The sequence below is a fragment of the Pimephales promelas genome, chromosome 2 (assembly GCF_988280905.1).
Source record: "Pimephales promelas chromosome 2, fPimPro1.hap1.1, whole genome shotgun sequence".
NCBI classification, from domain to species: domain Eukaryota; kingdom Metazoa; phylum Chordata; class Actinopteri; order Cypriniformes; family Leuciscidae; genus Pimephales; species Pimephales promelas.
The window spans coordinates 30,475,447-30,491,045 of record NC_142770.1 but is presented as its reverse complement, the minus strand read 5'-3'; the positions used below and the strand labels follow the sequence as shown (position 1 = coordinate 30,491,045).

Below are 15,599 nucleotides of genomic sequence, written 5' to 3'. Positions count from 1 at the left end.
AAAAATTAAAACAGTTTAGAATAAAAATAAACCGTTATCTGAGAATTGTTTTCATGATTATCGAATGTAAATAGTTTTATCTCTAAAAACAGTTTAGCCTATAACGCTAGTATATCGGGCATAGAGTAATGACTAGGGGTGTAACGGTACACAAAAACCACGGTTCGGTATGTACCTCGGTTTTAAAGTCACGGTTCGGAACGTTTTCGATACAGCAGAAAGAAAGAAAGAAATACCAAGAAATTTCCTATTTCTTAAAAGAAAAAATATTTTTTTTCTTAACCTTAACAAAGTAAAATCTCAGAGTGCTTTTTCTTGAATGTTGTAGATGACAGACAGGTGTGTCCAAGCTGTCAGAGTGGGTATAACCTCATGTGTTCTTAAAGAACCTTGACCTGTGTCTGCTCACTGCCTCCTCCTTGTTGGGCCGAATAAACTGAGCACACAGCTTTTCTGGTACAGCCATTTGTCCAGAGAAGTCCAGGTACGGCTGAGGGTCTTCCACCACATGGTGGAACAGCAGCTCCATTAATTTGTCAATGTAGCCTTCAGAAAGAGAATTATTATAATATATATTATATTTTTTTCTGAGATGACTCAGACAAGTATAAGTTACCTGTGGTAGGATTGCTCTTCAGAGCTCTCACTGTAAATTCTCCATGCTTGAATTTCGGGAAAACTATTGAGTATCGCAGATCACCAGCTGCAGTGGATGCCTGTGATCTGCCTGCATTTTCATTATAATGCATCGCAGCAAGCTGTAGTCTGAAAGGGAGAAAATACATTAATCAATATTATAATGAAACGATCTCTAACATGACTTAAGTTGACTATAATAAGGTACAAATGTTTTTTTACAGGTTACAAAATTTTAGTGTATTTAGTAAGCAGCACTAAATGCATAATCCATTATCTTGTTTACCTGCACAACATTCCTTTGAAGGAGAACACCACATTTTTAGGTGAGAACTTCAGAATGAGGCTGTGGAAACACTCGATTCCAGAGGTGTGGCAGGGTTGCCAACTCTCACGCATCTGGCGTGACACTCACGCATTCAGCCTCAATCTCACGGTCTCACGCTCAACATAGAAATCTCACGCTAAATTAGACATTCTTCTGGGCTGTATTTTTTTGTATAACTATAAGCAAGTTCAGGCTCTTAACTACTGATTGGACGCAGAGAAAAATCGCGGAAAAAGAGTACACTGACACAGACAGACTACAGAGAAGTTTACTCCTGATATGGAGCGTTGTGGCGCTTTTAAATGTGACAGATCGCAGTAGCGCGTCAGTTCAAATGGCACGTGATACAGTTGCCTAGGCTACAACACCAACAGGGCACGAGCAAAATACTGTATCTGGTAATCTCCCGCTTTATATTAACAAACTGTCAACACGGGCTTTTGCGATGCACAGAGAGACGCTGCGCTGCCTATGACCTTGAACGTGAGTTGAGAACGAACATTAGCAAGCTAAGCTATTAGCTCACCGGCACATGGCAGTTGTATGTTCAGAGTTGCATTACATTTAAGTGTAATATTTCAGGATTTTTTCGTGAATAAATACATTTACAAAGGTATATTTTTAGTTAGGGAGAGGGTGAAAGAAAGAGGACAGACAAAATAACTTACCTTTTGTCGGTCAGCCGAGGAAGGTGGGGAGGGAAGATTCAAAATGGAGTGATGGATTTTTGGGTCGGCACACACGGATGACATCAGAGGCTTGTGATTGGTTGATTAAATGTTGATCCAGGATCAACAAAATATGTTGATCCAGGAACGCCTCTTACTTGGTAAAATCACGGTCACCCACCAGACGCAGGTCAAGGAGGGCAAGGAGGTCAACATCATCCAAAAGGCCACCCTCCGCAAGTGCAGGGAACTCGCCGCCAAGGTCATCCCGGACCTTTTGAGTGAGTGGTCTTTCGTCTCCTCCCCGCGCCTCTCACCCGCCGGCCGACGGACCTTTGAACTTTGTGCTTTTCTCTCGTCTTTAGCCCTCCTGGAGAACGAGCCCACCCAGAAGACCCTGTGGAGGTTCTACGGGCACTTTGCGGCGCTGCTCGCCTCCGTGTACGGCCACAGAGGGGGGGTTCTCCAAAACATAACTATGCAGGAGGTTCTGGTGGCCCGCAAATCGACCTCGGAGAAGGCGTACCTGATAAACGTGAGCGTCCGACTCTTCTTTGCCCGATTGTGTTTTTGTGTGGACTTTTTTTTAAATTGATTTGTTTATTGATTGATTTATCCATCTATTTTTATTTCTTCCCCTCGTGTGTCCACAGGTGGCCAACCACAAAACGAACATGGCTTTCGGGTCGGCCCAGATCGTTTTGACGGAGGAGGAGTTCGGTTGGGTCAATCGACTCCTCCGAGTCAAAGATCAGCTTCCTGGCGGAGCCTCCGCCAAGTTCCTGTTTTTCACTTCGACCCCAAACCCATGCAAAAATCTAAATTCCTACTTCCAAGAGGCCTGGAAGTCCATGGGCCTTCCCGGGTGCCCCAGCTTCGTCGCCGCTTCCGGCACGCGTTTCGGAGGTCCTCCGCCGGTGGCGGCATTGGTTTTTACTCTTCTCTGTCTCTGTCCTCCCAGATAAAATTCACCCACTCCAACGACGACCGGGTCAAGCTGTCCAAGTTTATGTGCCACGGCACAAGGACGGCAGACAAATTTTACATGGCCAACTTGACCCCCCAGCAGGCCATGGAGCACCGGAGGCTCTTTGACACCGCCCTGGAGGGCGAAGAGAGGTGCTCCCCGTCGAAACAGCCGACCTCAATCAAACGCAAGCGGCCCGCGAAGGGGAAGGAGCCCCTCAAGAAGAAGAGGAGAGCTCCAGAGTCCTCGGACGAGGAGATGACTTCGGGCAGCACGACTCCAGAGGCGACCAAGAGCCCGGAGTACCAGGAGCCGGGGGACGTCCAGCCCCGACTCCAGTGGGGTGAGTTGGCTTTTTCCTTTGACTGCAGAGTTACAACAGCCCTCTTGCGACATCACAACCGATGACTTACCTTGTCTTTTTGTGTGTGCGCGTGTTTTTCCTACTTTGCGCAGCACGAGGAGCAGCAGGATGAGGAGGAGGCCGAGTCAGGCGCAGCGGCGGTGGGATCCCAAGAGGAGGAGGAGAAGGCCGAGTCAGGCGCAGCGGCGGTGGGATCCCAAGAAGAGGAGAAGGCCGAGTCAGGCGCAGCGGCGGTGGAATCCCGAGAGGAGGAGGAGAAGGCCGAGTCAGGCGCAGCGGCGGTGGGATCCCAAGAGGAGAAGGCCGAGTCAGGCGCAGCGGCGGTGGGATCCCAAGAGGAGGAGGAGAAGGCCGAGTCAGGCGCAGAGGCAGTGGGATCCCAAGAGGAGGAGGAGACGACCACCCCAAAAAAGTACCCACAGCGGAGAGGGAAAGCTACGGTGCTCCTGACTCCCCTGAAATGTTTGCCGTCGACCCAGAGGCACGTGTCCCCGCTGAAAGTAAAGAAGACCATCTTTTCCCCCACCTCCACGACCCTCGTCGGCCTGACACGCCAAAAGGAGGTCTCCAAGAAGGTCAAGGAGGCCATAAAGAAGCGCAGGCAGCGCAAATAGACGTTGAAACTGAGTTGATGTTTTTCAGACGTCGAGTTCGTGTTCCGAGTGTTCGTGAGTGTTTGTTCCGCGAGAGATTTTTCTTCTTCGAATTTTAAACTGTTCAAGTGTTCAAGTGTGTTTATTGTTAATAGTTCAAGTCAGTTAAAGTGTGTTTTTTTTAGTGTTTGTTCCAAAAAAAAAAAAACTGTTCAAGTGTTCGATTTTTTAAAGACTTTGAGTTGTTCCTTTGTTTTTTTTACCCATCACCATTTCCATTTAAATTTCACTTTTTTCCTGTATATTTGTTCAAAATAAAGTAGTTTTTGTTGTTTGGAATTTTAACTTCTTGTCTGTCCTTTTTTTTCCAAGTATTGCTTAGATAATTCAAATTTAATTAGGCGCTTTATTAAAATGGTTTAAACTGGTCAAAGTGTTAATTGATCTGTTCGTGTAATCGAAACCTGTGTAATTAGTTTGTTATAACACCTATGTCTACTGACAGTGTCCCCAAACAGCCTATAGGCACAAAAGAGTCCCACCTGCAACTTATTAGACAGGGTCCCTGTATGCTGTCTGTGGTCAGTCCATGGAGTGCTTACGGGACCTCAGGGACCTCAAATAAGTTGCAGGTGGGACAGCATCCCACCTGCAACTTATTTGACGGAACCTCTTTAGGCTGTTTGTTGTCAATGCATTATTAGGTCATAATTCATGATTGTTAGTGGTTTATTACTAAAAACTTGCAGCACAGTGGACAGAGGAGACAATGCAACATGTAGGAGTACTTAGCATTTCATGACAATGCATAACTAGCCTTAAAATGACACGTCCACGGACAGCCTACAGGGACCCTGTCAAATAAGTTACAGGTGGGATGCTGTTTTCGACTTTGAGATTTTTCGCCCGGTGAATCCTGGTAAGGAATTGGGGATTTCATCACATATGGTGAAATGCCCGATTCCTGACCAGGATTCACCGGCTGAAAATGTCAGAGTCAGAAACAGCATCCCACCTGTCACTTAGTAGACAGGGTCCCTGTAGGCTGTCTGTGGTCAGTCCATGGAGTGCTTAAAGGGACCCTGTCAAATAAGTTGCAGGTGGGACAGCACCCCACCTGCAACTTATTTGACGGGACCTCAGGGACCTCAAATAAGTTGCAGGTGGGACAGCATCCCACCTGCAACTTATTTGACGGGACCTCTTTAGGCTGTTTGTGGTCAATGCATTATTAGGTCATAATTCATGTTTGTCAGTGGTTTATTACTTGAAACTTGCAGCACAGTGGACAGGGGAGACAATGCAACATGTTGGGGTACTTAGCATTTCATGACAATGCATAACTAGCCTTAAATGACACGTCCACGGACAGCTTACAGGGACCCTGTCAAATAAGTTACAGGTGGGATGCTGTTTTCGACTTTGAGATTTTTCGCCCGGTGAATCCTGGTAAGGAATTGGGGATTTCATCACATATGCTGAAATGCCCGATTCCTGACCAGGATTCACCGGCTGAAAGTGTCAGAGTCAGAAACAGCATCCCACCTGTCACCTTGTTAGACAGGGTCCCTCTAGGCTGTCTGTAGACAGCATGATCTTTTGCAAATTATGTGCAATTAATGGTCGTAATTTACACCAGTGTGTTGCGCTGCGTCCCCCGAGTCCTGTGCAGTAGGTTTGACCACAAGTGACCACTTCATGTGTGAAATATGACCTTTTAAAGCACTGTCCACAGACAGCCTACAGGGACCCTGTCAAATAAGTTGCAGGTGGGATGCCGTTTTCGACATTTTCTTGATAAAATATGATAGAAATTGTAAAATGATTAAAATCAATTTTATGTCTATCTATGCACCCCCCTGGGCGATTTGCAGGCTTCAGAACCCAGGAATTCCAATTTTTCACGAACGGCCTAAATTTTTGAATGGGATAAGTTGTACGTGTCAGTGGCTCCCGCACAGCCCCCGGGGGTCCGAGGGGCCCCAAACTCGACAAAACGTTGCGTCACGTGGACCCCTGCGACATACCGAGAGGGCTGGGTCGAGACACGCCGAGTTTATTTTTGGCTATTTTTTATGCACCTCTCTGTCTCCCATTGACTTCTATGGGAGCATGTGTCTGCCAGGGTCAATTCAGCAGTCAGGATTAGAGGGCCCACTGGGCTCAGGAAGCATCCAGAGCCACGAAACTCTGGGGCCCTATCCGGGGACCCGTGGTGGTGAAACTTATCGCATGGGGCGAGTGTGGCCCCTGGTCTTTTCACAAACATATAGCTACTGTATCCAATGAAACTGCACACAGACTAGTGTAAAACAAATATATAGCACATGTAATAAAGAGAGCTTCCTGATTAGCCAATTGACAAAAATCAACAATCGAACCATGACCTAAGACTCAAATGTAATCAAATCAAAGATTTGGAAAAACGTGATGCCACTAAAAACAATTTTATGCATGTTTATTATTACAGTTGATCACATCATCAAAAACCATCACATCCACTATCTCAATGAATTACTATATACATATAACAATGTTTAGATAAAATACAAAAATAATATAAATATCCCAATAACTTAGCTTATCCAAATAATGATCTTTTCCTTACTTAAACTGTTATTATTAATCAATGAACATGATGTATTTCAATTTTTAACATTTTATTCATTACAGATCACCAAATTGGAGGCGTCAGTGTACTCAATGGACGTCACAACTAGTACAGTCACCATCCGTGAAAATGACTGTGAAGTAAAGACCTTCTGCCTAGCGGATGAAACTGGCATCATCTCACTTTCGTTGTGGGATACACAAATAGACTTTGTCAATGTTGGCAGGGCATATAGCTTCACCAACTTATCAACCAGGATCTTTAATGATAACATTACGCTAACCACAACACGCACCACCAGCATTACCCCAATACACAAAAAGATTGCTACACCTACCACAACTGACAACACGCAAACTCCTCCACCCACTCTTCACACCATAACGACAGATGTCACCGGTGCATCCATCACCATGAAAAAACAATGCCCCAAGTGTCATACCGCCCAGCAGGCCTTAACTAAAAATGACACTTTCCATCGGTGCCCCACGTGCAAAATCTTGAGAAAAGGAACTAGTTACATCACTAAATGTAGCGGATTCCTCACAATTGAGCAACAAAACGAGGAAATATCCTTAACCATTACAAATTCACTACTCACCAAATTCATCAACCAAGAAAACGACATCAATAGTATGGACAATCAAGACATTGAGGAGTACTTGATGTCCATTAGTCCACTGACAATCTCATTCACAGACAATAATTACATTGTCGATCTGAACAAACCAAAACCAATCACACCAGATGACAAACATGACAGTGATGACGAACTGACTGCAGTGATAATTGACATCCCTAAAGAAAGCAGTCAAATCCCCAACATTCCACAAGAAAACACTGAGACTCCCAACATGCCACAAAAAAACACTAAAACAACGAACATCCCAAAAGAAAATGTTGAAACACCCAACATGCAGAAGAACAAAAAAAAAACACAAAGCAATCTAAATTCCCCACCACACGCACACACACACACACACACACACACACACACACACACACACACACACACACACACACACACACACACACACACACACACACTCAGACGTGAACTTTCCTTCTAACACATGCATATTCACATTTACTACATTATTCTTTAAGAACTCATAAGTTATTACACCAATAACATTGATGGAGTTCTTATATTGTTTCTTGCATGACTATTTATAACAAGTTCAAAATTTGTATTATTTACTTTTTTTACATAGATTTGTTTTATAAAAACATTACTTAAGGTTACACAGTACAAGGATTGCTAAAAAACTTTAAAAACCTTGCTTTATATTTATTTTTATGCATGCATCTTTATAAACAGTATTATGTTCAACTGTTCTGAAAGTAATATATACAAAGCAACTACTGTTATTAAAAACGTTTGTTTGTTTGTTTGTTTGTTTGTTTGTTTAACATATGCACAACAGTGCACATTTAACAAACTTGTTTTATACTGTTAACATGCACATCTTAAACAATTAATATTAAAGTGTGCTGTAACAAATTTCAAACTTGTGTGCTTCAAATTCTTTCAACTACTTTTTTATTGAAAAAATAAATAAAACTTTTGTTTATGTAAACATGCATTATTGCAAACCCTTGTTTACTTTACTGCAAACACTGAAACATTTTAAATTAAAGTTTACACTGAAAGTAAGACCATGAGTGACCTTCTACTGCCATCCAAATTTACTACAGTTTTGTATTTATTTCATTTTTACTTTTTAAAATTCAGTTGACTTTTTAATGTAGGTTTCCTAATTTATTTATTTTTTTAAAATGCTTTTTATTTAGTTTTAATTTAAGTTTTAGTACTTTTAGTGTTGTGTAATCATTTGCAATTTGTTATTTGACCCAAAAATGTAAAGATCAAACACTATAATAACTGAACAAAATCATCACAGCCTACATCTTTGTAAGTGCTAATCCATCTCAAAACTGCACTCAATAGTTTAAATAGTTTTCACTTCTGACAACCAAGAGTAACACTAAAACTATTTTGTTAATGAGGATCAGATAAAAGCAGTTCTTGCATCAAACTTAATCCTCAAGTATAGATGGTTGCCTACTGTTCACAATCCAATCTCACCTCCAGTAAAATTAGGCCTACATTTTATGATTTTTCAAAAAATAGTCATTTCAATGATGTCAGCCATTTAAACAACAAATGCGTATAAATGCATTTGTTGTCATTGACGTAAGATATCTCTCTTATATATATATATATACTGTACATACTTAATGGGTATCTTATATCTATACTTAAGAATGTGTCTACTTTTGCCACCTTTGATTACTAGATATCTCATTGATTTAAAAGTTCTATTTAAAGTGGATCAAAAAAAGTTATTAAAGTTGAAAAGTCATATATATCTTTAATGAAAGGTCTTAATCCACTTCAAATGTTGATTACTGTATTATCACCAACTTGTATCAACTGCAGGAGCATATGGACTTAACATATTAAAGCCACAGAGGCCATGTCACTTAATGTTAAAACCGTGTCTCATCAACTGGCTATATTTCTAGACAATTTGTAAAAAAAAAATGTTTTGCTTTTAGGTCAGAACTTGTCACCGCTGCCAGTTGAATGACCCAATCAAGACTGTTGTGCCAGTTTTGCATTCCATCAAGGTACTGCTTACAATGCTTTAGCATACTGAGTGATGAAACTAACAAGCTAATATCAAGCTTGCGTACAGTTTTACCAGCTTTTGAGTAATGCTAATTTTGTGGCATGCAGGTAAAAGAAGCTTGGGAGGTGCTTGGTTTGGATCTGATTGGACCACTGCCAGAAACGGCACGCAACAAGAAGTATGTCCTTACCATGACTGACCTGTACACTAAGTGGGTGATTGCAGCGCCCCTGGAATCTAAGACAGCAGCTGAGGTGTCTGCAAAAATAATCAGAAAGTTGTACTTGTTCGGCACGGTCAGAAAAATAATTACAGACCAAGGGAAGGAGTTTGTCAACCAGGTGAAGTTTTGTAAAGGTTTAATTGTTTTCCCCTACTCAAGTCACTCTCAACATATATGTTGTCTGCAATTACTCTAGTCTTGCAAATTTAATCGATGATCCCTCTGCAGCTCAACAGCAGCATTTTCAACGCGCTGAACATTAAACATGCTGTCTCCAGTGCTTACCATCCCCAGACCAACGGACAGGTAACTCTTAAACAGGATATCTGTCCTGAAAGTACTATTGTTGTCTTGCGGTTATTTACAAAGATGTTTAGAAAAACGTTCCTGTGGCCATATTTATACATGTCACTGCAGATTCCAAACGAAATGAACACTAGAGGCAGTAAAATAGCAAGCGCTTTTAATTATTTTCATACACAATTATGATTACAAGGGTAGTTTCAAGGGTAGACCAATGACATGTTTTCATGTGGCTCCTTGCACATTATTATGTTATGACCTCAAAACCCTTTTAACCATAGTGCATGATTTGTAAACTTATAAATTCTGAAGTTTGCATCACTTAACCAGCTCCATGTGGTCCATATGAGCCTGGGCTGGTTATTCATCAACTTTATAAATTCATTGATATGTACAGGATGAAAGAACCAATCAGAACATCAAGCGTGCTCTCAGAAAGTATGTTAATGACAGCCACAATGACTGGGACCTCCACCTTCCTGCTGTGGTGTACGGCATCAACACTGCAAAGCAGGTCTTAACACATTTACTTATTATATTTATTATATCTACTGTTAGATGTCAATGGGAAAACTAAATTGATTAATTTATTTAATACTTAATGTTAAGGGTGGACTTTTTCATTTAATACACATTTGATAGTAAATGAGAAGCTTCCTATGTGATCAGTCCTCCACTAGACACAGTCCATACTTTCTACTCTTCCATCGACACCCTCGTCTGCCAGAGGTCATGAATGCCTGTCCCATGGGAGATGATTTTGAAGTTACTGACCCAGAAGATGACATCGACTCCAGAGTCAATAAGATGAAACTTCTCAATGAAACGGTTTGTTTTTGAATAATAATGGTTAAAGAAGTGGTGAATTTCTCAGAATTAGACCTAGGCAGAGGCTGATCTATGTATTTTCTTTGCTATGATTCCGCTTTATTTGTACACATTTACACTGTATATATCGTTAAGAGATGTGGAGAATGTAATTCATTTCTTTGTAGGTTCTTCGCAACATAGAGCACGCACAGGGAATGCAACAAAAGGCATTTCAAAATCGCAAGCGGAAGTTTGTGCGAGTATGTTCAATTCAGGCTGGTGATGATGTTCTGCTCTCGGGGGACCCCAAGAAACGACGGACAGGAGACACGTTTACTAGTCAGCACAAAGGACCATTTACTGTGGCCAGCATCTCTTCCAAAGGGGTGGCTACGATTGCGAAAGGGTCAACTTGCCAGAAGGTTAATGTGTCAAGACTGAGGACATACTACAGATCGAAAAGTAAGAGTGTTTGATAAACTTTGTACAAAACAGTTTTCAATTACATGCTAAATTCATAAATATTGGATTTCTTTTTTTAAATTCCACAAAACTTCTTGTTACTAATTGTGATGTATTTGTGGATCATCAGATGGACCAACTGAGAGGATGCTTCTCCAGGACCATGGTTACTCAGTATTTGAGCGGCAGATAGAGCATCCATATGCTTGTTCAGGAGCAAAGTGGGAGAAGGACTTGGGCCCTACTCAAGATGAACTGGTAAACATTCAATTTTAGTAAAACTTAATTTAAACATATTTAAATAGCCAATGCTAAATAATGTCAAATGCTCTTTGTTTTTAGTTAAAGTATGTGTTAGACAAAAATCGTCCGCCAGGAGAGCTGATTGTAAAGCAAGGCAAAATTTGCCTTACCCGAGAAGACTTCTGGAGCCTGGGTTTAAGCCAGTGCATGGAATCTAATGTGCGTATGTTCAATCTTAGTTTACAACACAAAAAAAACAAAATTCCCAGATAATGCATAATGTTCCACAAGGCTTTCAATGAGAGGCAATCTTTTTTCAATTAATTTCAGATTGGAAATGCTTGCCTCAAGATTGTCGAAGAAGCTGCACAAAGACATGTACTTCATACTATTATATCTTCTTTTAAAAAGTATTTATTTTAATGTATGTGTGTTCAGTAATTTATAATGTTCTTTCCATAAGGGAAAAGATGTTCACATTGTGGACCTCTATGTGGTTCCCACATGGAAAAACCAAAATGTGGACCCAGTGCATTGTTTGCCTGTACGTTTTGCTATTATACTCATCAACTAATAATAACTCTTTTGGGAACAGGCACAGAAGTTTATTATTATTGAATAATATTTTGTTCCAATACTGTTAGGAAAACTTGAGGTCCAAGGATCTCATACTATTTCCAGCTTGGAGCATCTGCTCTGTGTTGAGTTTTTTTTTTAAATTTTTTTAACTATAATCTTTCTAGCTGTAACGTTTTAAATTCAAAAGCTAGGGTTAAGTCCATTCTATTTTCATGGATATTAACAAAATACCCATTGCAGGTTATGGTGGTAGCTAAAAGGGAGATACTTTTCCTTGATTCTCTTCGTCCTGATGGTTTTGGAGATGACAGTTTCAGAACCATATTTAGGTTGAGACAAAAGAGATTAATTTACAAGCCTTGTTCCAGGCATGTTATTTGGTTACAATTTCCAAGGGGAGCCTCGCTTCCAGGCTTCATTCAAATAAAAGCCTCGTTCTCAGGCTTCGTTCACATAAGATCCTTGTTCTCAGGCTTCAATTTAATTTAAAAGCCCCGTTATCAGCATACATAACTGATAATTTAATTACATATTATCTATTTTGTGTTGACACATTGCAGGCACATTGCAAGCTCTATTGACCCAGGATCCTGGACTGAAAAAACAGGAAGAGACCTTGGGGTATGATTTTTTTTTTTTTAAAGGATGGAATTGTGTAAAGTTAATTTAAAGGTCTCCTAACATGGGGTTTTTGTTGTTTCCTGGGTTGCCCTAATAATATTACTATGTTATTTTTTACTATTACAGCCATCGAGATTGATGAATCATGAGAATTTTTAAAGAATTTAGATCTATTCCATCACATTAAATGTTGCCGTGATTAGCATTGAGTGAGCAGAGGACAGTCTGTCAATCGCGAGGATGAAGATCTTATCATTGCAACAGTTTCTGCTCTCTCTAATGCTTTCAGCAATGTAGACACAATGATGTACATACAGTAAGAGCTTCGTTATACAGTGTAACTTGCGTCATTAATTTCATAACAAGTTGTCCAGATAAACTTGCGCTGTGTGGAAAGATTGTTCTTTGATTGCTTTCTGTATAATTTGTTCAGAATTTAAATAAGATTTATATTCATCCTACTAAAAGAAATGATGTGAAGTTGATATTTTAGTCACTGGATTGACTTACTGATGCATAAACAGTATTGAACGATTTTGAGAGAAAGATTAACTTAAGCTCGATCGATTTATTTTCAGATGTTGATCGAGTTGAGGAAACAGTCGCTGGGGAAATGTTTGGACCATACAAAACTTTGGGACGTTGTGTCGGCGCACTTCCAGAGAAAATAAAATTAACCCATTCTTTCTTCAGAGACTCGGATGAAGGAACTAAAAAATACTTTTGTGTTCAATTTGTTAATCCGAACACTGATCAACTTCCATGCTTCGCTCGTTTACAAGACATGCAATCTCTCAAGGAAAAACTAAAATCTCAAAGCTATTTCTCTAGGAAAAACTCAAATCACGCCTGCATGTTCGTACTTCCTGTTCCTAGCTCGTTTTCTCAGGGGCGAGCAAAATTCTCTGGGTGGGCAAAGCAGAGAAGGGGGAGGTACCTTTCCCCTGTATGACGTCATAAGGGGGAGATTCAAGATCAGTCCATCAGAGATCTAATTTTCTCACAGGCAGAGAAAGATAGCCAAAACTCTGAAGTCAAAACTCTGACTGAAAATTCTAGACAAAAGGGGACCAAATACAGGCTAGGAGAACTCATATTAATGTTAAAAAACCTCAGAAAGTGAAACTTTCATGTCAGGGGACCTTTAAGTATGTATGTATAAATGTTTTAACAAACTAGCAGATGTTTTTAAAATGACTATGGATGGACTATCCCTTTTACAGGTTTCTCTTCAGTGTTCAGAGAATTCCTGTGGTGTTTACATGTTGATGGTAAGAATAATTCATTAGTCAGAGCTGTTAGATAATAAAGTCTTACAGTGTTATTTGTATTTCACAGTATGCTCTCAGTACCTGCACTTCCTGTCCATTAATATTCACAGAGGTAAGCTGGATTTTCACACAAGTATCCCATCAAACTCATATGTATCTTATATGTATTTTTAATTTTTTTTGTGTTTTTAGGAGGAGGTGCCATTGATTCGCCAGTGGTGGTGCATTCAGCTGATGGAGAGGTTTTGCCTAGAAGGGTATGACATGTTCTACAGTTACAATTTCAGTATCTTGGTTGTATTTAGCCACTTTTAGAAAAGTGACAATAAAAAGGTTGTGTACTAAAACAATAGAGTTCTAACATTAACATGTTTTCCAAAGGCATGGACAAAAATTTGCCTTTTGGACAAATGAAGCATCCCAACTCCTTCAGGGAAACCTTGAGCCTGTCTTTAGGGTGTCAAAATCCACCACCACCACCACGCTCAGCAAAAGAGTTGAAGAGGACATTGATAGGGTAAATTATTTTATTGGTCATATATCAAGCAGTTGCATGCATGCTAGATAAATATATTCATTATTTTGTGCCTTTTATATATATTTACAGCCAATCATTGTAAGAGACCTTCTTACAGCGCGGGACTGGGTACGTAGTCATGGAGACTTATTCCGTGGGAAGGTGACAGAGCCTTCTTTTCTGCAGATGAGTGAAAGTCAAAAAGAAAATGCCCCCAGGAAGGTCCTAGAGGAACGTCCAGACTCAAAGGATGACTTTTTGTTTTTATTCCAGTGTCTACATGACATGGAAACATTTTTATCATCCTGTGCTGATGAACAAGGTCTGAAGGTCAATGCCATGTTTGTTAGTTCATGAGTGTGCAAGAGCGAGTGAGTAGTGAGTGTAAGAGCATATACCATGTGAGTGAGTGAGAGCGCGAGTGTAAGAGTGAGAGCGTGTGAGCATGTGAGAAAGCGAGTGAGAATGTGTGAGAGCGAGCGTGTAAGTGAGTGAGTGTAAGAGAGTGTGTGACAGTGAGAGCGTGTCTGTATGTGAGGGAGGGATGGAGAGAGTGTATGTGTGTGGTGGGGGGGGGTGAGAGTGAGTGAGTGTGTGTGTGAGAGCAAGTGAGAGGGTGTAATGGGAGGAGAGATGGAGGGAGGGAGGAGAGTTGGATGAAAAAGGATAGAGGGAGGGAGGGATTGATATAGAAGGGAGGGGAGGAGACAGGGATGATATAGAAGGGAGGAAAGGATGGATGAGGGAGGGATGGATGTATATAGATGTGTGGATGGATGGATGGGTGGATGGATGATTAATGGATGGAGATTGGTATTGATGAATTCATTTATTAATAAATAAATAATGTTATTCTGAGTGTTTCTGTGTGTTTTCTGGAGTGCAGACATTTGTTAAAGTGTGCTGAAGTAAGTAGAAAAAACATTTACAATATTAAATATTACGTGGTAATATTATAAATATTACAATATATTATGATATTACCTCTGTAGAGGAGGCTCATCGCACACTACACCCATCAAACTGCCCAAACTTAATACACATCTGTAAAATTGACAACAATAACCATGGGCGAGGCTAGCCCCTTTTTAGGGGTGCTTCAGCACCCCGAAAAAGGAGCTCAGCACCCCTAAAACTTGAAGTAAGAAATGTCTTTATTCTAAAAATTGTGTTCGTCTTTGACGAGGTTAAATTATGTCCAAAACATACTCCGTAGTTTGTGGTTTAAAATGTATATGTTAAGGAAATGAAAACATCCCCGGCCCCGCTTAGCAAATGGTGTCATCCGTTTCTCTTCTATTTCTCTGTACCTGCATTGCTCAGCACGATCGTCATCCGGCGCGAAACACACGCAGAGTGAGAAGAACCCGTAGTGTTATGACAACAAGTTGTTCCAAAGCTGTGTCTCACACTTCTTTTCTTATAGACTGCAGAGGACCTACAGTTTTCGATTCCGAAAACATATCATTGAGTTCTGGACTGGAGTCAGTATCCTGAATGGTAGGCTACACTTATAATAAGTGTTTATTTTCGGAATATTTTAGTCCAGCGGGTCGTGCTGCTGTTGAGTAGCACAGGGCCGCCTGGGTGACTCGTCCAAGTCATAAACAGAGAGAAGTAGCGCCGGTTAGCTAATGTTCTTCTGCAAGATGCAGTTTTGTTGTACATTAACTGCTAGAGCAGTTTAAAAGCAGTTTAGAGCTTTAAAAGAAAAAAAACAGATTCAGGTGAGAGACTAGGGACAGACAGTGACCTCTGTCTTCTTGT

At 40.7% G+C, this 15,599-nt stretch overlaps 2 protein-coding genes across 2 annotated transcripts; one reads left to right on the top strand and one right to left on the bottom strand.

Moving 5' to 3' along the window:
• Positions 1-227: 227 nt before the first annotated feature.
• LOC148997169 (uncharacterized) lies at positions 228-1,583 on the bottom strand. The gene is made up of 3 exons (XM_089118627.1): positions 923-1,583; positions 617-765; positions 228-546 (listed from the first exon to the last, which is right to left on the bottom strand). Exons 1-3 carry the CDS (start codon positions 1,033-1,035, stop codon positions 371-373), a joined length of 438 nt encoding a protein of 145 aa, XP_088974753.1. The 5' UTR covers positions 1,036-1,583; the 3' UTR covers positions 228-370.
• A 4,085-nt stretch (positions 1,584-5,668) lies between these two features.
• Positions 5,669-14,211, top strand: LOC148997168 (uncharacterized). Its single transcript, XM_089119482.1, has 17 exons — positions 5,669-5,797; positions 6,230-6,385; positions 8,730-8,801; positions 8,911-9,144; positions 9,255-9,332; positions 9,727-9,843; positions 9,999-10,157; positions 10,325-10,601; positions 10,732-10,859; positions 10,944-11,063; positions 11,175-11,235; positions 11,977-12,044; positions 13,268-13,315; positions 13,383-13,427; positions 13,508-13,572; positions 13,697-13,832; positions 13,923-14,211. The coding sequence occupies exons 1-17, from the start codon at positions 5,669-5,671 to the stop codon at positions 14,187-14,189; spliced, it is 2,160 nt and encodes a 719-aa protein (XP_088975608.1). The 3' UTR covers positions 14,190-14,211.
• Positions 14,212-15,599: the final 1,388 nt, after the last annotated feature.